General features: G+C 41.7%; 1 protein-coding gene and 1 long non-coding RNA gene across 4 annotated transcripts; one reads left to right on the top strand and one right to left on the bottom strand.

The window, feature by feature from the left end:
- Positions 1 to 1,065: 1,065 nt before the first annotated feature.
- Positions 1,066 to 14,648, bottom strand: Pgap4 (post-GPI attachment to proteins GalNAc transferase 4). 3 transcript variants are annotated; one of them, XM_027403097.2, is made up of 2 exons: positions 14,402 to 14,648; positions 1,066 to 2,896 (listed from the first exon to the last, which is right to left on the bottom strand). In XM_027403097.2, exon 2 carries the CDS (start codon positions 2,819 to 2,821, stop codon positions 1,610 to 1,612), a length of 1,212 nt encoding a protein of 403 aa, XP_027258898.1. In that variant the 5' UTR covers positions 2,822 to 2,896; positions 14,402 to 14,648; the 3' UTR covers positions 1,066 to 1,609. The 3 variants fall into 3 exon arrangements, with proteins under 3 accessions (XP_027258898.1, XP_027258899.1, XP_027258900.1); XM_027403098.2 differs by lacking the exon at positions 14,402 to 14,648 and adding an exon at positions 13,963 to 14,099; XM_027403099.2 differs by lacking the exon at positions 14,402 to 14,648 and adding an exon at positions 13,919 to 14,051.
- Positions 6,534 to 13,416, top strand: LOC118238317. Its single transcript, XR_004768263.1, has 2 exons — positions 6,534 to 7,374; positions 12,795 to 13,416. It is a non-coding gene; the product is annotated as an uncharacterized LOC118238317 (long non-coding RNA).
- Positions 14,649 to 22,890: the final 8,242 nt, after the last annotated feature.

The following is a 22,890-nucleotide window of genomic DNA, read 5'->3' as shown; positions in this document are numbered from 1 at the left end:
CTTCCCCTATACTGAGACTGATGACTACTTTATATGTCATCCTAAAGCCCTCATCCAGTAGCTGATGGAAGCAGAGCAGACACCCACAGCTATACACTAAACTGAACTCTGGAACCCAGTTGCAGAGAGGGAGGAATGAAGATCAAAGGAATAGGGACCAGGCTGGTGAATCCCACAGAACCAGCTGGCCTGAACAAGGCAGAGCACATGGACCCCAGACTGCTGTCAATGGATGGATGTCAATGAGGAGGCCTCTGCACTCTATGGGGCCCTTGGTAGTGGAGCAGTATTTTTCCCTGGTGTAAGAAGGAACTTTGAGAGCCCATCCCACATGAAGGGATGCTTTCTTGGCCTAGACACATTGGGGAGGGCCTATGCCCGGCCCAGGATGATGTGCTGGACTTTGAGGAGCCCCCGTGGAGGGCCCTACCTTCCCTGGGGAGCAGAGCCGGGAGTTATGGGAAGCTGGTGGGGGATTGGTGGGGACGGGAGGGAGAAGGGATCGACATGTGAAGCAAGCTTGTTCCTAATTTGAACTAATAAAAAAATGCTCATCACATAAAATCCTAATTTATATTTCCCAAAAAAACCCAAAAAACAAACAAACCAAAAAAAAAGAAAAACAAAAAACATAACACACACACCCTCACAGGCATGCATGCATGTGCCTGCATTCTCTGTCCCACAAACTCACAAACTGTGGGTCTTTTGACTTCATAGCTTGTACTTGGTCTTCTGTATTATCATGCTACCAGTAGAAAAATGGAATGAGTTGAACCTTGTGGCTGCAAAGGTAGGGAGAAGGTTATGCTTCTAGTATAGAGGTCACTTTTCTGTATCCTGCAATGTCCCCCTGCCAAGAAATCAGACTTTGACAGAAATGCTCAACATTAACTTAGTATTGAACTGAATCCACTGGATTTGAGTAACTCAGAAAGTGCCTCCAGTCTTTTCTGTGGCTTAAAGCTCTCACCGACAGCATTAGCTACAAGCACACTACAGGTAAACAGGGAAAGAAGTCATTGTATCACAGAAGGGCCAGATTGTTGCCTTGGAGACAAGTGGCACAGCACAACTTTTACATGTTTATTACACCAGGTTAAGGAAAACAAATAGAATATGTCAACATGGACCTGCCTCTTTGGGCATATATTCTAAGCACGCATCCATTCTCACCCTGGCGAGAAAGGAATCCATTCAAAAGCATTAGACAGCTCACCATATTCTACCCTTAAAATCCTAACACAAGTCTTACACCACTGTGCACAAGGGATTTTTTGGCAGTCACAGGCTCTGTCATGAGGCAGAGCTCACAGACAATGGGAGAAGAAAACTGTCAGTGACATTCATCCTCACTGAGTGGGACAGACTGCATGAGGCAGTGTGGCTGTGTGGAGGGACAGAGATCCAGACCTGTGGCAAGCTGCTGCTCCTGGTGGACAATTACCAGTCAAGGCTCTTGACTTAGATGCATTCTTCTGCTATCCCAATGCATTTACACCTAGAGACCTTAAACAATGGAATATCTGCAAGCAACCATGTCTAAAGAAATATTTCAGTATGTCTCTCCAGGAAATATTCAACTGCAGAAAGGCATTTCTTAACACTCCTAGAGTAAACTGGGATGAAAATTGTAGCGAAGGCTGGAGAAGAGCCCAATGTGTTTCACAAGGTTGGGCTCCACCACATAGGCCCGCTCCCCCTTAGCTCTCAACAGAGAGTACAGTGCCATGTCCTTGCCAAAGCCCTTGTGGCAGTACATCTGGGACAGGTAGGTGAGGGTCCTGCGGGCTGCAGGGGCAGGGAAGAGCATAGCTGGGGTGCAACACTGAGAGGCAGGAACCACACTGTACAAGGAGGGACTCAGGCGACGCAGTTCCAGGAAATAGTGTCGGCCCACCAGTTCCACCAGCCCCATGCTATACAGAGAGAAGAAAAGCATCACAGGCCAACTGAAGCCTGGTCGGCAGGCAAACTTCATGTATATCCAGGTTAGCACAGGCCCCAGCAGCATGCCCACGCCAATCCACTCTAGGATCCGCATAGGCTCTGGGTTGATGTAGTGCTGTAGCCTCTCTGGGTGATAGAGCTTTAGATACAGAGCATCTTGGAGGTGTGGCTCAGAGAAGCGAGCCCGCAGAAGGTGCTCCAATACTGGGAAGATCTGTTCTTCTGGAATGGCGTCATCCTCTACCATCAGGACGTAGTCTGGATTGTAGGTCTGCAGCGATGACTCCAGGCAATAGACATAGTCTTGCTTCTCTTTCTCAAACGAGTTAGTTGAAGGGTCATCGCCATAATCATCTTCGGTGCCCTCATAGCGGTTGGCCACAGGGACATACTTAGAGAGCAGCTTAGCGTCGAAATGACTCACACTCCGTTCCACATTGCACAGGAAGAGCTGGTGGCCCTCACACTGGGGACCACACTGCTGCAGAAGCCGATGGAACTGGGACACTACCTGTAAGACATAGTGGAAGCCAGGCTGCCTATCCACAGTGATAATGGTGATCACCAGCCAGGGGCGGGGAGTAGCCTGCCACACGATGGGCACAGAACCATTGGCAGAGGGCAGCTCTTCAAAGTAGTGAAGCGCAGCCTCTCCCTCCTTCAGGTTTTGCTGCAGGAACTCTTGGCTCATCTGGTTAAGATGCCAATGGCGCAGATAGAAGTATGAGTGCAGGAGCCGGTGGCAGGCCAGCGGGGCCAGTAAGCCAAATGTCACTACAGTTAGAATAAAGAGCTGGACAGCAGTGCTGTTCCAGGAGAGTCGCCGAAGCCTCCGGAGAAGCATGGCAGCTGGAGAGGTTGACGTGGTCATGAGGTCAACTTTTGGTCATGTCTGGTCCCAAGAACAAACCATCCTGGATCTCAGGCCAGAATCATTAAGTCAAACCTAAAGAGAGAAAGCAGAATCAGAAAACAAATCTTTAAAAAATCCCAACAATGTAAGCCCGGCATACACCAAGTCAGAAATTCTTGTTCAAGGTTGTGTAGCTACTGGAGACTAAGAAGGCTTTTCTGCAGTGATTGTTTTCTTGGGTTGTATTTGTCAGTGAGCCTTGGGAAGCTCCCGTTGTTTATGATTAGACATACCCTGTGCATTCAACCAATTCTCCACACCTAAAGATATGATGTTGGCATCACAGTGTGCCATAAAATCACCAGCATCTGGTAAAGTTATTTCCATTCACTAGCCACAAAGACATGGGAGTTAACATAGGCACATAATACACATAGTTAGGGGAGGCTGCAGTATCAATGTATAATACTTGACTGCGTAATTTCTGAAAACCTTTTCTGTATATCCCAAAATCAAAGGAATTCTTGGTAGTCCTTGTTATTTAATGCCATCTGTGATTTCTCTAATCTCATTTAGTCTAACCATTTAATTCTGATTGTCCTCTGTATAGGACTATATTTGGGAGAAGCCATCTTCCTTATGCAAGCAAACTGTAGACTTTTGAGATGGGATGGAAGTATCTACAATGGGACTATTTGGTGAGGTGGGCAGGGTAGACCAGAAGAAGGGACAGCTTGATCCAGAAAATAATGTCTTAGGACACAATAGCTCAGAGCACAGGTGTGAATCCCAGATCTGCTAACCAACTGGTGGGAAGTCACCTCATCTCTCTATATCCTGGATTCCTCTGCTCTCAAACAGAAATAATCAATATCTCGTTGGGTTTACTATGGATATTACATGTTAGAAAGGAAAACTAGACAAAATAAAATGTCATTAAAATATGTCTCATGGAGCAGGAGAGATGGCTAAGTCAGTAAAGCACTTGCCATGCATACAGAGGATCTGAGTTTCAACCCTAAATGGAGCCCCTCCCCAAAGCTGGATATGAAGGGACATCCTTCCAATCCTACCACCGGGGAGGAAGAGACCAACAGATCCCTGCACTCACTGGCTAGTCAGCTTAGCCTCCTAATCAAACTTCCTGCCAGACCTTAGATTATAAACAAAGTCAGAGGCTAGATAGATGACTTAGTGGGAAAAGTGACTGCTGTGTAAGCATAAGAATGTAAGTTCAAATCCCCAGAGTCCACATAAAAACTAGCAGAGGTAGCAAGCATGTGCTTATAATGCCAGTGTTCCTATAGGGAGACGGGAGGCACAAACAGAATCCCTTGGAGCCATCAAGTTTGTGAGGCCATCCCAAACAAAGGAGAAGGGAAGGACTGATATTGAAGGTTTGTCTTCTGACCAGTGCAACTCATCATGGCACATTCATATATATGAACATGTGAACACACATACACACAACAACAACAAAAAAAGCAAGGTGGACTTACTGGAGAAATGCTCTTAGCCTAACATGCACATACACACATGTCTACATGCATCTGTACAGTTTGTGTGCAGTTTGTGCAGAGATATACTGAAAAACTACAATTGATGCTCATATTCAAGTAATGTTTGAGAGGCACGAAATTCCAATGTTCTGATAGAAAAGATTCACACCAAGCAACAAAATTAAAAACAATGCAGCTAGTACAAAAGTCATAGATTTAATGCTATAGCATCAAAAGGATACTCTTGCTTCAGAAGCAGGACAGTTTGCAGCCACTGAGAAGAAAATGGTCCAGCTTGTGAATGATGGAGGGCTCTTTGTGTCTCATGAGGTTGCAGTTGTGCTGTCTGCCAGCTCTCCAATAATTCTCCTATACATTCCTTCATTCTACCTCCAACAGTAACACTGAACTTCATTTACTAGCGTGCCGTCTTCAGGGTGGGTTCACATGACTAGGGCTTGCCAGTAAGATGTGAGATGAATGGAGAGTCTCTATGGATCTACAACAGGTTCTGCCCCAACAGCTCACCTTTCTCATATCCCCAACACCTATACTGGTTAGTGTTGTGAGCTACATTAGACCATTGTGTCACCCAGTAATTATTTGGGGGCTTGTTCTTTAGAGTGGTTATTCTCACTTGCCTTCCACAGTCATACAGAACACCAAACATCTCTCTACAGTGTTGTGACACATTTCAAGGAGGTAGAGACAAGTCTGCAACAAAAGACAATGGTCCTGGGAACCCAGACATAAGTCAAACTATTCTAACACTGCCAAGAGATCTGGAGAACAGCCAGAGGGAAAGAAGTAAGGAGATTTTGGTAGCACATGACCCTAGGATTGCTGGTTAGTGAGCATCAGTGTACTATAGACTGGTTCCTTCTCCCTCTGATCTGTTTAAGTCCACACAGTTAGTACATCGTAGATATTAGTTGGTCATATTAGTTCCTCATCACTACCACTGGACACCCAATATTGGAACTGGGGCATTCCTATGCCTCTAGTGTAATAGCTCTGGGAATAGGGCCATTTCGGTGGCTTCCTGCTCACACTGTTCTCCCTACCTTGATTATTACTTAAGGGAACTAGACCATCTGGAGGAAGGGATTACACACAAATTCAACAAAATAAGGCAGTCATCTTAGAAAATGCTAGTTGCACAATAAATGCTATGGCTTACAATTATGTGGCAGGTAGGACAGGAATGGGAGTGCCCCATGTCAACATAAAAAGGACCTTTAATCCCAAGAACTTTCTCCACTGTAGGTGATAAAACTACAAACATCTCACAGTCTGTTACTTAAAAATACTGCTAGTAAGCTGCAGTTCCGTAGCTGATCAGGGAAGGAGGACTCAATTGGCAGTGCCTAGGGTCTCTGCTTGAAGTGATGAGCTCCCACTGGGGTGACAAACATCCACAAACCTTTATGATTTATGATAATGACCTAGCACTCTTGAACACAAGCCTGTTGACAGTGGTGGCCCTGCTGGATTCAGGTACAAAAGGTAGATTAGAAGCAGGCAGCCAATGTGCTTCTCCTTATGGATCAAGGTGCAGAGGAAATGCCTACCAGGGCTGTGCTCTTAGGTCAGGTTGAAGCTAAGGCCAAGTCAAATTTGCATCCTTGCTGGTGTGCCACAGATCATATCCACTCATCGCATCCACTGACCACAGCAATGCAGGAAGGAAACTCACTCTTCTGCAGAGCAAGGGAAGGGGGAAGCTGACAATCAGAAACTAAGAGCCTTAGACTGTTTTCTAGAAGAAAAGAAAGGACCTAGCTGCTCCAAAAAAGTTCCAAACCCTCACAGGGCATAAACTTTGTCCCCCAATCGTGGTGAACCAGAGAAGTCAGAGAAAGCATTAGAAATAATCCCCAAAGTCCAGTGGTTTGAAATACCCAAGGTGTTTAGATTTTTCTGTTTTCATATGTGGGGTGATAAACGTTTCAGGTATATATGACTACAGGTAATAAGCAGTGAATATTTTATTTATATATTATATTATTTAACTATTTATTATTTGATTGAATATGCTATAGAAGAAATAAAAAAACACATGACAGCCCATGTCTATGATGTGGTTTTTAAGCTTTAAGTAGATTCTAATTCTAGGGTACTCTGAAATTACTTTTAATGTTTTTACTATGAGGTAAGAGAGGGGGGAATGAGAAAGAGACAGACAGAAAGAGACAGAGGGGAGTGGGGAGGGGAGAGAGGAGGGTGAGAAGGAGAGGGAAAGACTGTCTTGCTTTTTTTCTTTTTCTGAGCACTAAGCTTTCAGTTTCTGCTCTTATCACTTGCCCACAAAGGTTAACTGAACCTCAGTTCCTTGTGCACATTCTAGAATGGACAGATAAAACTGCCCCCTTTTCGCTGACCTTGTTGGTTTTGTGACAGAGTAAAAAAAAGAGACAGCCACAAACTAGATCTCAGAGCTACTGTACCATGCACATGGCCAAGTTACATAACCACTCTTCCAATTCAACAGAACATGCACAGAAACAGAAACAGGTTACTAAAAGTCCGAAGCACAAAGAAGGTATGAAAATCCTGAAGTCAATAGTTAGGGAGATTCAGATCATCCCCTCAAGGAGAAGTTGAACATTTGAACACTGCAAATTAGCACACCCATTGTGGGCCATAAAAAAATGCGATCACTCCCCTCATTTGATGATTAGATGAATGGCTTGGCAAAAATCCATGCGTTATGTAGGCAAGTGTATGTTCTGGTTGTTTTGGTGGCATCCACCAACACCCCTTGTTAATTGCACAGTCTAGATATAGTTTAACATAATGACCTCGAGGAACTGAATCAAAATACATAAGACTTTTTTTATTCACAGTTTCTCCCCTAACCCATGAATTCAGGCAGAGGTGAGCCATGTTTATGTAACTAGAAGCAGATGAAAGAAAGATTGTGTCTAGATGATTACTCTGGCACTTTTTTCCCCCAGCAGTCCAGAGGCACCTGTAATATTACCTGCCAAGACCTACACTCCATTAACATTGTAGTCTGACAGGTTTGTCTGAGTCAGCTTGGTAACAACTGCTTCAGTTCCACAGAGGGAGGTAAGTTCTTACTTATGTCTTGCAAGTACTCCACCTTAAGGTACAGAACTTAGAAAGCAATAAAGGATAAAGACACCGAGAAAGAGGCACAAATTAGGACTTGTCTGAATAAATGCAGAGAGTGGTACTAGAAACTGTGTTTTAGTGTATCTTGTAAAAACTAAACAGAAGGAGGCACAGGGATTTGAGAGACGGAACAACACACTTGTGTCAGGAAGTAAGTACTTTGAAATTGTCTATTTTTCCCAAGTATACCTTCCTTCATGAAAGACACTACCACTTGCCTAGGCGCCAGAGTCAAAGGGCCTAGCAGGTTGTGACATCTCTCCTCCTTCCAGGCCCTTCCCAATTTCAGGGCCTGGGACCTGAATAGAGAGCTCTCAAAAGAAGAGAAAAAAATGGCTAGGAAATATATATAAAAATTTGTTCATCATCCACAGCAATTAGGGAACTGCAAATCAAAACAACTTTTAGATTTCATCTTACTCCAATCAGAATACAGATCAACAAAACAACTAACAAGGAATGCTGGAGAGGGAGTGTGGAAAAGGGAATCCTCATTCATTGCTGTTGGAGTTGCAAACTGGTACAGGCACTATGGGAATCTGTGTGGAGAACACTCAAAAAGCTAAAAGGAAATCTACCGTATGACCCAGTTAAGTACCCAAAGATCTATAATCATGTTCAATGCTGCTCAATTCACAATAGCTAGGAAATAGAAAAACAAAAACAAAAAACCTAAGTGTTCTTTAATCAACAGATAATGAAATATAGTACACACTATGGAATATTATTCAGCTGTAAATAAAAATGAAGTCATGAACTTTGCAGGTAAATGAATCGAACTAGAAAAGATCATATTGAGTGAGGTAACCCAGACCCAAAAAGACAAATATTGTTTTCTCTCTCACTGGAGGCTCCTAGTTCCGAATCTTCAGATGTGAGTGCATACTGGTTTCTGCAGAAACCAAGAAAGTAAAAAGGGACTAGAGCTGGGGTAGGGAGTTGGAGGAGCAATAGAGAGGGCAATAGCAGGGACAACTGGTCTAATTGCATAAATGGGGAAAGGGGGACTCTGTTTAGGGAGGGGAGGGAGATAAATTATGAAGAAGGAGGGTAAAATAACTAGTGAAGTCATGGATACAGGGTAAGATCCTACAAGTACCGCCTCACTAAATCAACATAATCCCTAACTACATGCTAAATATTTACCTTTATACCCACAGAAAACTGTAATCTTCACCTCTCACCAAGAAAACTTCTCTTTATAACAGGAGACCATTATAGAAAACCACAAACAATTCAAAATGCAAAGATGCCAAGCTCAGACTCAATGGACACATCTACAAAACAACTCTCACACCTAAGGCTCAGGGAACACTGTGGAAGTGTGGGCAGGAAAAATTTAAGAGCCAGATGATAAGGAACTTTGCTGTGAGATTCTGTTTCCAAGTAGCAAAGTTACAGTCATAAAGTCTCATCAACTCGACTGCCTAACCATGAGTTGAACAAGGACAGTAACAACAGACAAGGGAAAGTCCTTGAGGCTTCAACCTTACAGAAACAACTACAGGCAACTAAGGAAACCTAATAGCAGGACAAACAGTCTTCCCCAAGGAAGACCACACCAAATGATTATCCAATATCAAATGGATATTGATATTGGATATCAATATCAATTATCAGCCCTGAAAACACAGATATAAATAACATTACATAGACTGCAAAGCTATATTTAGGAACATATGTGTCTCTATGTAGAGACATATATTTTCATGTAACAGCAATTAATAAAAAAAGGAGGCTATGAATTTCAAAGTGAGCAAGAAAGAGTATATGGGAAGGTTCTGAGGAAGGAAAGGGAAGGAAAAATGTGGTAATTATAGTCTCAAAAATAAAATTTTAAAATATCCATGGGTTAATGAATTGAACAGACATTTCTCAAAAAATGAAATGCAAATGGTCAAAATAAATATGAAACTCATTTAATATCCTTAGCCATTAGGAAAATGAAAATTAAAACTACTTTAAGAGCTGTGGAGATGGCTCTGGGGTTAAAAGCATTTGCTGCTTTTGCAGAGGACACAGCTTCATTTCCCAGCATCCATATAGCAGCTTGTTAAAACTATCTGTAACTCCAGAATCAGGGGATGTGACATCCCTACTGGCTTCTGCAGGCATCAGACATGCTCATGGTGCACACACATAGGCAAAACAGTCATACACATAACATGATAATTAATAAATCTTGAAAAAACTACTTAGAGAATTCTATTACAATTCTATTAGAATGGCCAACATTAAGAAAAAAATGACAGCAATGTTAGCAAGGATGTGGAGAAAGCAAAACCATAATTTACTGCTGGTAGGAGTGTGAACTGATGCAGCCATTATGGAATTCAGTATGGAGGTTTCTTAAACACACACACACACAGAGACAGAAGAGCTACTATATGACTTGGATGTATCCTCAGTACAAATCAAATGATTGTAAATCAACAAGCCACTTGTATATCTACACTCATCATTTCAGTATTCACAACAGGCAGGAAATGGAAGCAAACTACATGCCCATCAACAGATGGAATGATAAAGAAAATGTGGTATATAAAACAAAAAGAATTTTATTCAGCCATAAAAAGTAAAATAATGACATTTGGCAGGAAAATAGACTGAACTGGAAATCATTACATTAAGTAAACTATGCCAGACTCAGAAAGACAAATGCCATGTTTTTTCTTGTCTGTAGATCCTCTGTGTGTGTGTGTGTGTGTGTGTGTGTGTGTGTGTGTGTGTGTGTGTGTGTGTACAGGGGATAAGTTATAAGACTAGAAAGAGGACCTCAAGAGGAGTAGAGATCTTAAGAGGAAGAAGAAAAAGATGTTAATGGAATATAAGTCACATGAAAAGAGAGGGGTTACCGGGAAGAGGAAGGAGAGCAGCCAGAGGGGAGCAAAAAGGCAGGTGATGGAGTCTAGGGAACAAAAAAGAACAATGTATTATGAAAATTCCACAACAAGATCCATGCTATGCATGCTAACTTTAAAAAAATTTAAATATCTCATATGGAGACATTGTTTGTATAAAAAGAGCCTGTCTGTGGGAGTCCTTTGTCAGCATGGGGTGGGATGCTGCAAGCAATGGTAACAGCTTCCATTACCATCTGATCCTCTAAAGTATGGGTCAGACCAGCACTCTTTTCTATAAAACTGATCAATAATAATTCCCCTGTGTCTGCAGAAGAATGTCCAAATGCTTTGCCAAGATCCCTCAGAATCCAATTCTAATAATCTTTCCACAAGCACACTTTTTATACACACCAACTCAACCACGAAAAGTCAGATCAAGAGGTATACAGCTCTACCAAAAGCCAACCTGATTTTCCCAACCAGATCTAAGTGCTCTTTCCTTATGCGTATTAAGACCCTTGGTATGAATTTAACCCAGAGCATTTATTTGTCACTTTCTACCTTGGTATCCAAGGTGAACTGAGTCTAGGACTCCCTACCCCTCAGGACACTAATACCAAAATCTGAAGCTGCTCAGATCATTTATGCAAAATGTCAGTCTTTACATGCAAGCTATGCACTTCTTAAATACATTAAATTATCTCTAATACTCATCAGAAGGCAAATGCTTTGTAAATAGTAGCTGTGCTATTTTGTTTAGGGAATGATGACAATGAAAATAAATACATACCTTCAGCTGTGTGAAATATTTTTGATCTACAAAATGTGCACCCTGAGATATAGAGTATCTATAGGTATTTGTTCAATTCTCACCATATATTCCAGGGCGTGCCAGACCCTTTAATTCATTTCTTTAGACCAAACAAGCAGCTTTCAAATAGCAGTACAATTGATCCCATGTTGATGGAAAAATAGTTTCTAGCATTGTAAGCAGGAAATTCAAAGCCCACATACTGTCCACGATACCTGGTGCCTTTCATGGCTTTACTCAGAACTCTTCACTCAACACGTCCTCAAGTCCCTTCTTACTGGATTCAGTGTAATTTACCTTCACTATGCCTCACAGGACCAGCATAGTACTACTATATGCAGAGAAAAGATTTAGTGACTGTTGAGTAAATATAAGATCCCATTAAATCTTTTGGCCTACATGGCCCATAATTCCTCAGCTATAAAATTGGGAGTAGCATAGAGTCCAATCACACACTGGGCAGAGAACAACTTATTCTAACTTAGCCCAGCACTTACATGCCAGGCACTTTTTAAGGATTGAGTGGATCTGCATAAAAAATCCTATAATAGTTATTAAGTCCACTTTGTAGCTGGACAGGCTAAGGCACAGTAAACTTGCCATGGTTAATGAAGATTCTGGAATGAGGCAGTAAAAAGTAAATCCAGAACCCTTGCTCTCACCTAACATCGATTACTGCTTCTGGGCCCTAGAAAATCATATGAAAAACCATCAGAAAGGGCAAAACAAAACAACAAAATTTTTTAAGGAAATGATAGGTAAGTAATACATGGTGTGTGTGTGTGTGTGTGTGTGTGTGTGTGTGTGTGTGTAAATGGTATTACTGGTTACCTCTGAAATATACAAAATAAATGTTTTCACCTCATCAATCAAACTTAATTAATGGAATTAAAAAAAACTCAGACAAAATGGAAAAGGAATATATTTAGAATAAAGATGGAATACCTATGAATAATTTGAAGAAACAGGCAGCGCATACATATATAGTTATACTAAAGGATATTTTAAAAATCAATAATAAATGCACAAAAGCAACACCTTTTACTGGAAAGACTCCGTAATTGAAAGATGGTCCTTTTTCCAAAACTAATCTTGATAACACACTCTCAATTCGACTTACTCCAAGAACAAGCAACACAGTTCAGCAAATGCACATTTGCATGTGCACTCTTAGGAGATAATACCAGGGCATCATCCCCTTTGACCATGGACAGAAATTCTCCTTCAAGGAACACATCTGGCAGAAATGATGAGCTATCCTATTTAAAATCAGTAACAATTTTTCACTTAAATTCTGTGTGTAATAGAAGTGGGGGGGGTGGATAAATGGGAAAGGAAGGACTACTGTGTTGAAGACAATGTATATAGGTGACCATTTTATTTTTATATGGAATACAATTTAATGAAAGTGAGATGAGAGGCATGGGAGAAGGAGGCTTCCTGCTGGCTTTCTACATGTCTGCAAAGAACATGTATGACACCAGTCACTGGTACTCAACACTTAACTCAACATTGAGTCTTGTGCCAGGCACAGGGACACTGAGCAGGGCAGCAAGGAAACCTAAATCCTCTTTTAATCCCTAATTTAAATTGTTATGTTTGTGGCATAATAGATTATCTTATATTTGTATGTTTGTGGATTATTATTATTATTATTATTACTATTACTATATTAATTCTTATATATTATGTTGAAACAGGGTCTTGCTATGAATCCCAGACTGGCATGAAACTTGAGATCTTCAACCTCCCTCATACTGGGATTACAAGCCTGTGCCACCATGCCCAGCTGTTTGCATTTTTATGTATTTTGATGCCATGGCTCTGTTATTTTAATTACTGAGACTTTATAACATTTTTTTATTTAATTAAGTGTATTTTTTCTCATGATCCAGAGTAATACTCCTGGCTTTTAAAAACAACTTTAGTCTACAACCATACTACCCTGACTGCTCCATCTTGTCTTAAAAACAACTTTATTGAGGCACTCTTTACTACAACAAAATGTACCATTTAACTGTATATTTCAAAGTTTTGACAAATTCAGTCAGGTAACCACCATCACGATTTCCAAAAAATTAATGAAAGTATTTTAAAGAGTGTTTCAAATTATAACTAGGAAAACTACAATAAATTTATTCCAATTAAAATATGGGGAGGAGAACTAATATTCCATCTACATAAATGCAAAAGACTAATAACTGGAAATTAAGTATTGATCCTATGGTAAAGCAAATTAAAACTACATACCATTATTCTACATCATTAATATAAAACTTCAAATGTAAAAATATTTAAAATAAACAGAATCTCATCAATCTAGATGTAGTTTTATTTTATTTTGATTATTTTTGCTTCATTATTCTCATTTCCATTTTTTTTTCTGATTCTTACGTTAAGAGTTGGAAACACCTTGCTTGCTCTTCTGAGCTCATAACCTATGTAGCCCATAAGAACCCTCTGGAAATGCGCCCCTCAAATAACTATTTCCTTTACGTGGTTTATTTCTCTTGGGGAAATAGAGGCATGCACTCCAGGACACACACACCTGCTGATTTTCTGATAGTCCGCATAATGAGATCATTGAAGAGACGCTGTGGTCCCAAAGGTAGAAAGCAAGGGCCATGCAGGAGATGCTGGGTCACAGCGACCTGCGGTGGTTCAGGCCCCGTGACACCTCCGTGAGCGCAGTGCGGCACGGGAGACGCCTGGGCACGAGCGCCAGCGCGAGGGCTCAGACACACCCATCCATCCTAACTATCTCTTTGGGGAAAGGAATACTAAAAGAGAACCCGAAGACTGGCATGGAGAGATTACCGCTGACCTTGGGGAGTCCCCGCTGCTGCCCTCCGGCCTCAGTTTCCCCACCTGCAGGCCCAGAGTGCCGGAATCCATCGAATGGCGTTCCAACCGCAGGCGTTTCCGGGAGCAGGGAGGGGCGCCTTCCTCGGGTCACCTTCGCGGGAGAACGCGCCCCACCGAGGAGGCGCGGAGGGGCCCCCGTTCCCGGGCAGCCATTAGGCAGCAGCGCTCGGGCTGTCCGCGCGACCCGACTCTACAGGGCTAGGGTCTGCATCCCTAGGCCTGGTGACAGCAGGGCTGGGCGGGCGACCGCAGGAGAGCCAGCCGCACCCGCCCTGTGCCGCAGACGCACCGAGGGCGGGGCCGCGGCCCAGCCAGCCTGCCGAGCGCACAGCAGGCACGCAGGCCTCCTGGGCACCGCTCCCAGCGCCTGTCGCTGCCGCTCCTACATCGCGTCCCCTCGCTGGCGCGCGTGTCCGCGACACTAGCCGGACAGAAAACCTACCCGGTGGAGGCGGTCAGCAGTTTTCTGACTTGCCAAGGCCACTGCCGCTGTAGCCTAGGCTGGCGGATTTTGGTGGAGGTGCCTTCGCAGAATCCCGCCGGGCTGGAGCAGCAGAAGCCTCGCCTCCTCCTTTAGCCGCTCCCGCGCAGGGCTCCCCTCGCTCTGCCAGGCCATGTGACCTGAGAGCTGCGGAGCGACTGCATCCCCCCCAAAGCTGGATCGGGAGTGGGGGTTGGGGGGAAGGCAAAAAGGCGCCAACTGATGGGCAGCGAGGGAAAAGCAGGGTCGCCCTCAAGTCAGGAGAACAGGATGACTGACCCTTTTGTAAGGGGGCTAAAAGCCAACGTTTTATTCCATCAGGTGGGCACACGGAGGAAATGTATTTTAATGAAACATCTCGCTTTTTGCGGATGCGTTTGTGTAGAAAGCTAGTTCTCTGCTTCTAAATGGGCTTCAATCTTCCAAAGCTTTCCGTTTAAATGCAAAAGTCCCTGGGAGACATAACTGGAGATGGGAGAAAAATATGTACGCTGGGGTAGAATAATCCCTGAAGTAAAACACAGGGAAACATAGGTAATGACTCAAGGAAGGAAAAAATGTGCGTGTCTAAGAGAAGGTAACAGCCAGCTTTGCACACTGGGCTCACCAGGATTCTCACCACAATGCATTTTCTGTGGCCTTTTTCATTGCTTCTAATTTCATACCAGCTTGCCTGTCTAAGGCAGGACTTAAATGAATATTTTGAGGTGTGCATATCATTCGAAATAAAGTTGTATTGTCTGATAATTATCATTTAAAGACTCTGGTTGCAAGTTGCATAATAGGAGGCACCAATAGAAATTGTCCAGTAATATCTACACTTCCTGTAACTGAGTACTAATTTGTAGGGCCAAAAAGAGGAAATTCCTTAAATAAATTATTTGATGTAATAATGAGAAGATCATCATCTTGTTCCTAGGTTTTCTAGTTGCTTTTTACTACAGAGGTAAACAAACCATCAGGATCACAGGCAACTTGGGGAGAAAAGTGTTTATTTCATCTTACAGCTTAGTCTGTCAGGAAGGGAAGTCAAGAAAGAATCCAAGGCAGGAACCTGGAGGCAGGAACTGAATGAAGGGGAGACCAAGGAGAAGTGCTGCTTACTGGCTGGCTTTCCATAGTTTGCTAGCCTGCATTATTACACAACCCAGGACCACCTGCTGAGGGGTGACACTGCCCACAGAGTGAGCTGGGCCTTCCTGCATCAATCATTGATCAAGGGAATGCCCTATAGACTTGCCCATAGGCTAATCTGATGAAGGCATTTTTCTCAATTGAAGGTCCTCTTTCGAGCTGACTCCAGCTTATGGCAAGTAGACAAAAATTAATTAATTAATTAGTTAACTAATTAATAGCGAACAAAAGCTACAAAGCACCAGCACACTGGGCATCTGAATTGCCTCCACAGGCAGATGGCACAATATATTGAGTACTATTTTAAGGAATATGCTAGATTCTTTAGCAGTGATTCTCAGGGATCACATATCAGATATCCTCCATATCGGATATTTACACGTTGATTCATAACAGTAGCAAAATTACAATTATGAAGTAGCAATGAAATAATGTTATGTTTGGGGGTCACCGCAGCATGCACAACTGTATTAAAGGGTCACAGCATTGGGAAGGTTGAGAATCATGGTTCTGTAGTATTTCAATATCTCTTCCTGTTGTCTCCCAGCTCGCATTGTATCTGTGCCTTCTGCAGAACATTCAATACCATCAGTGACTACTGGGCAATGAAATCTTGTGTTAAGATCACTGAATTCCAAATTATAGGTAATTTTCATACTTCCTTTAATTTAAGATGGATATTTTGGGCCAAGGTACTTATTTGGGAGAGCAAAGCAATCTAATAGCTGTTGTTTAAGTCTATAAATAAAGGTAGTGGGCCTGGCTGTGGACCAGGAAGGAAAATGCACACCCAGAAAAAGACCTATTCTGCCAGCATGAGTAGCTGTGCCCTCCATGATATTAGATGTACAACAGAATGTCACCAGGCGACTGGTTGGTCTCATAAGAAATACAGTTTTACAGGAATTAAAATTTAAATGTTGCTGTTGATGGCCTATACACTTAATATGGGTGGTATTGAGATCAGACTTTTTGAGACAAGTTCCTATTAGTGAAACCATTCAGAGCCTGTGTCCTGGGGGCATGGCTCTTTATACATGTGTCCATTTGAAGAAGCCTGAAGTGATCACAGAGAAAGCCAACCACCTACAAGAAAGGTTATGTTACCTACCTGATTTAGATTAATTTTTGTGTGATTTGTTGTCTAGTTTTATGTTTAGACATGTGTTTTTAAGTTTCTCCATAGTTAGTGTTTCTCACTGTATTTTATTTCCAGTTCTTCTGAGATCAGAAAACTCACCTATAGGATTTCATTCATTTAACTCTGTTAAGAATTTTTCTTTAACAGTCTGGCATAAAGCCCTTCAAGAGGAATGTTATATGTGGTCTTGAAGAGATAGCATGTTCTGCAATTGTTTAGTTTTATAATGGTTTCATATTTGAAACCATCAACTAGATTCCCATCAGACATAGTGTTATTTCCAACTTCTTTTTTGGTATTTTCTTTCTTCCTTCCTTCCTTTCTTTCTTTCTTTCTTTCTTTCTTTCTTTCTTTCTTTCTTTCTTTCCTTTTTGTTCTGTCACCTATGGAAAACTGTTAAGATCAATGAAGTTTGTGCATTTACCTGCTTCTTCCTTTAGTTGCTCAAGTTTTTGTTTCATATATTCTTATTGCTCTTCAATTAAGCATATGTACACTCATGATGGTTCTATCTTTTACCCTTATGAAGTATCTCTGTCTTGGGTAATAATTTTATAAAGCATGATACTAAACCAGCCATTTCTGCTGTTCTTTTCTCTTGACATGTCTAATAAGTTACAGTGAAATTGGGTGTTGCTGGTACTCCACGGCAGCAACTCTGAATTCTGATGCTTTCTCTGATGTCTGTTGGGTTTTGGTCTAGTAGACAATTTACTTGTCTGAACTCACACTGTGTGTTTTCTGCAATAGCTGATATCTCTGGTGACTTTTTTCTTCTCGTTTACCCTCCCCATCCAGCTTCTGTTATTTTTGCATATGCTCCCCCACCCCCCAGGGTCTCTTTCCTGTATTTAAGTAGATTTGTGATCACCTGAATATTTGAGCACAAATTAAATCCAGCTTTCAGGATTCCGTTTGTTTCTGTGTTTTCTTGTTTTTACAGTTCCCTGTCTAGCTTTCTAGGCTTGCTTCCACTTCCAACTGATGTCCTGATACTTCCACCGAGAAGGCTTCAGCTTGGAGCTGCCTGTACTCTGTCCACTTGCACACACACAACAAAGCAAAAGTATGAATCTCACCCAGGAGCTTTTGTCTTTCAAACGTAGACCCTCTCTGATGTGTGTCTGGGGTATTGTTTTAGTTGTTGGCCATCTAGCCAGGGCATTGCCAATGAGTGAGTAGTTCTGCGGTCAGCAGGGGATGTGGCCACAGTTTATTCTAAAACTGTGAATCCGACTAGTTCTGCTGCTCTCTGGCTTCTAGCATTTTGCCATCATTTCCCAGCTCTCTTCTGGCAGTGAGCTGTGTCTCAGCCATCTCATTCTTGTTAACCCTTTTTTCTGCTCCAATAGCTGTGAAGATTAAAAAATAGGAAACAATCAAAACAAAAGCACAAGCAGGAGAGGCCATGTTTTATTATAGATTGAGTTTGATATGTCCTTGAACACTTGGTCCCCATTGGGTGACAATATTTGGATAGGTTCTGAAAGCTTCAGAATTCGGGGCCTATTTAGAGGAGGTGGGTAACCAGGAGCTGGCTTTTGAAAGTTATACATGGTCCCAAGTCCCTCCCTTGTTTTTCTCCTCTTAAGTGGTTTATGTGTGTCATTCTGTCACAACGTGGAGAAAGTCAACTAGTACAGAATTTATCAAGTAGCTGCCTCCTTTAGATTTTCAGTTCCTTTTTGCATTTGGCCAGATTTTATAAAGGACATCTGTAGAGAGTTTAATGTGTGAATCCACTCTACTCTTATGAGAAACTGCAGTATTAGTTATTTAGATATTCTATAATTGCCATCTATTTTCTATTTTTGTAACACTGGCTGGCCTGGAGCTCATTATGTAGATCATGCTGGTAATGAACTCACAGGGATCTGCCTGCCTCTCCCTCCGAGTGCTGGGATTAAGTTGTGCAACACCATGCCTGGTTAGTACTTCTGTTTTATTCATGTACTATGCAGTCAGAATAATAGGCAGATAATGATTTCATTTTTATTATTAGGCACATTTAATAACTGATAAACCCACACAGTGGTAATTGATGCATTCTGTCTGCTTTCCTTATTATCCCACAAACTTAGAGAGTTTTCCAAAGTATGTGATTTACTTTTTATTATACACATGCACATCATAAAGGGATATTAAACTTTGATCCCATGGCAGTGGAGATATCAAACTTCCATAACACCACGCTGAAAATTGTCAGTACACTAATGAATCAACTGGCAGGCATATGAACATCTGAAATATACAGGACTATCAATGACTGGGAAACAAAGCTACAGAGTGATGATGGTAATAGGGCAGAGTTAAATTTCATATACATCATATGGCAAATGAGTAAATCAGTTTAGATTATCATCTCCTATGGCTCCTAATTTTCTCTGGTTTGTTTTTGTTTCTTTGAGACAGAGTCCTGCCTTTGTAGCTGTGCCTAATCTGGAATTCACAAGACAACTCAGCCTGGACTCTGACTCATAGCCATCCTCCTCTGTTGGGCTCTCTAGTGCTGGGATTGCAGGAGAGAGCCACTATACTTGGCTTTTCTAGTATTTCTGAAAGCAATGTGATAGCTATTTAAATTCAACATGAATGGAGGTGGGGAACAATAGTTGAAAAGACCCCTTTAAATGAACATTTTCCTTATGGCTCATGAAATAGAATGAATGAACAATTGTCTGGATGCTACATTTTAGATATAAGATTCTAAAATGATGACAAGTATCACAGATTCTGTCTGATGGTCCTAGAGAAGACACAAGTGAGAAGAACAATGTTCTGAGCCCTTCTGTCTAAACAAAGAAGACCATGGTATAAGGTCTGAAATGGTCTGGTACTCCTTATCAGCAATCGGATGAGAAGCAGCTGCCTTCACTTACTGCAAGATTGGGTCTGAAGGAAAAGGAGAACCATTATCCACATACTGAAAGGTGTGACCAGGGGAGGAGGCTGGAAGACAGGAGTATTGGATGGGATTTGAAGAGCAGAATGCAGATATGAGCTGGTCTCTCTGAAGCTTACTGGTCCTTGGCAAAATTTGCCAACTCACAATGCTGGTTGCAATCACATTCTGGTAAAACTGTTAGGTGGAGTGGGGTTTGATGTTGATTTAAAACAACATGGCTTATAAGGAAATTTATATTTTAGCACATAAGTAATGTTTTAGTTTAAATTACTTTCAGATTAGGAATAATACATATTGTGTATGTAGGTATATAGCCCAAGCTGTCCAAAAAAGGACAGTTGCCCTGTTCTTATTATCACTCTATCTTTAATTATGTATTAATGTTTCCGGGAGGAGGGCACCTACTTGAGAGTAACTTGAAGATCTGCCCCCTTCTCTCTGTATCCTTCCATGTCTATTTTATAAACACAGAGACAGCCTACACAACCCCAGTACAAGTCTGAAAACTAGAAAATTAACCTTGAAAAACTATGTACTCAGCAAAGGCATTTGCTGCCAAGCCTGATGGCATGTCGTGTGTTCGATACTCAGGCTCCCATGGTGGAAAGAGAAAAGCCCAAGTTTTTCTCTGGCCTCCACAAGCACACACACACTTCAAATTAAATAAGTAAGTGTAAAACAAAAAGAAAACCCCACACATTTATTATCTCACAGCTCTGAAGGTTAAAAGTCCAAATTTACTCTCAATAGTCCAAGTCAAGACATTGGCAGGGATGTTTCTTTTCTGGGGGGTCTTGGAAGAGAATCTGTCTCCTCATCCTTGACAGTTTTCAGAGCCTACTTATGTTCTTTGTTGGCTAACCACCTTCCTTGCTTTACTTTAACACCATATTTCCCTCTGTTACAATACTGGCTCTCCTGCCTCCTACTTACAAGCGCTGTGGTGATCAAACAGGGCCACCTGGATGATCCAGGATCATCCTCTGCTCAAGCTCCTCAGCATAATCACATTAGGTGGAAGGTGAAGTAGGCACCACTTGTTGCAGATTAATCAATGGACCAGTAAGGGGATTAGTCAGCCCTCCACAGTGTTCATTATCTAGGATGTTTCTCAAAGTCACTGAAGCAAAGTCACTGTTGAGAAGAAGGTAGAGAGACACCAAGAGAGATAGGTAGGTGAGAGTGAGTAGGAAATGCTAAGAGGCTTAGCAGAAAAAGCAGAGAAGAGCAGCTAGCTGTTAATTTGGATTTCTGGTTTGGTGAGTTGCTTAATGTCTGGGTTCCCTTTTTCATGAATCTTCTTTTTAAAGTGTTTAGATGTAGCAGAAAAGCTTGACACCTTTGGTAAGAGACGGTTGATAAAAAGTGAAATTTACCTCCCTAAATTATAATGTACTGATGACTTCCTTTCAAAGAATATATATAGCATATTCCGCTGGATCATCTGTGCAGGGAGATAAGCCTCAGCATTTCCTCCACAATTCTTGGCACAGAGGGAAGAAAACAATTGATTGGCTTTATGTGAAGTGGAGTTAAGCTCACATTTCTCTAGGCTGGCCAGCAGGAAGCAATTATGACCACACTTCCATGCATTATGTGCACATTTGATGTTCTCCTTGGTCCATAGGATGTACTTTAGTTTTGCTTAGGGCTTCACAGTCTGTGCCATAACTGTTACCATAGTGATGTAGTAGTAAGAGAAAAAATATATACTGTTAGAATTATCAAAGGTTTAGAATCTGAGCTGAGCTGGACCTGATGGCTGAACAACAGCAGAACCATTGGAATTGACAGCCATCTACAAGACCAAGTAAGATGCACATAAAAATGGAAGTGAACTCAGATCTCAGCACAATTTTCAGCACCTAGGTAGATAATAGATAACATTTATCTTGGATCTTACAGCAAGACACCCACACAGATGATGCAATATTCTTTTCCTTCCTTCCTATCTTTTCACCATATGTCTATCTCATAGTTGCCTTCTTTAAAAAAAAAAGTCAAACACATCTTACAGGTGTCCCATTTCTTGTGACCACTCATGTAGCTGAAATCCTCAGTTCCTGAGATGAATTCTAGATGGGTGGTGTCTTGGTACATTTTGTACTGTTATAGCAGGACATTGAAGAGTCAGAACTTTATAAAGAATAGAGCTTTCTTCCTTACAGTTCTGGAGGCTCGGAAGTCTAAGACGAAAGAACCTGCATCTGGCAAAAGTCTTCTGGCTGTGTCATCTCACGATGGAAAGCAGAGGAGGAAGGTAAGGGTAGAGAAAACTTGTTCTTTATCAGAAACTCACATGTTCTAGTTCTCTATTGCTGACCACAAAGACTTGAGGAGAACAAGGCTTACCTCACCTTGTAGGTTACAGTCCATCCTTGAGGAAAATCAGGGTAGAAACTCAAGGCAGGAACACAGAGGCAAGAACTGGAGCAGAGGCCATGGAAGAACACTGCTTACTGGCTTCTTTCCATGGCTTGCTTAGTCTGTTGTCATAACCCAGGACCACCTGCCCAAGAGTGGCACTGCCCACGGTAGACTGAGTCCTCCAGCATCAATCATTAATAAAGGAAATCCCTTATAGGCTAGCCCTCAGGCCATTCTGATGCAATAATTTTCCCAGTTGCAATTTCCTCCTCACAGATGACTGTGTCCGGATGAAATAATCACCAGCACACCACTGTATCCTGCATTTTCTTCATAAAGAGCCCTCAGATTTTACCCATCACTTAACTGTCCTGCCTCTTAATGCTCTTACATTAAGTTTCTAGAACTTAAATTTGGGGACACATTTAAACTTTAGTAGGTGGTTTAGAAGTATGCTCTTTGCTAAATCTTAAATATTCTGTTATTTTACCTTAATCTATAATTTCTCAAGAGAACCGTGGAGCAAAACCTAAAATTTCATCTCCATTTCAGTATTGGAATTCTTGTTAAGAAAATGCCAGTATCCTCAGTGGAATATTCTTTTTAGTTTGGTGTAGTATCTGAGAATGTCCAAATTATGAAAACCATAAACGACTGATGTCTAAAGGAAACAATGTCAAAATACTTGTGCCACTTAAAACAGTAACTGTCCCCCTGTGATTCCAGAGAGGAGACTCTTCACCCCACAGCAAAGTACTTCCAATGGCTTGCAAATTACAAAATGAGACTCCACACTGCGAATTCCACTATAAAACCACAGTCACTCCCACACAGATATAGCTTTATGGGAGAAGATCAGGAAACAATGATGAGTACTGAGAATAAGTTATATCTTTACATTTT

This window comes from Cricetulus griseus, chromosome 2, assembly GCF_003668045.3.
Source record: "Cricetulus griseus strain 17A/GY chromosome 2, alternate assembly CriGri-PICRH-1.0, whole genome shotgun sequence".
Taxonomy (NCBI): domain Eukaryota; kingdom Metazoa; phylum Chordata; class Mammalia; order Rodentia; family Cricetidae; genus Cricetulus; species Cricetulus griseus.
Note: the sequence above shows the minus strand (reverse complement) of the source record. Positions and strands in the feature narration are given on the sequence as shown.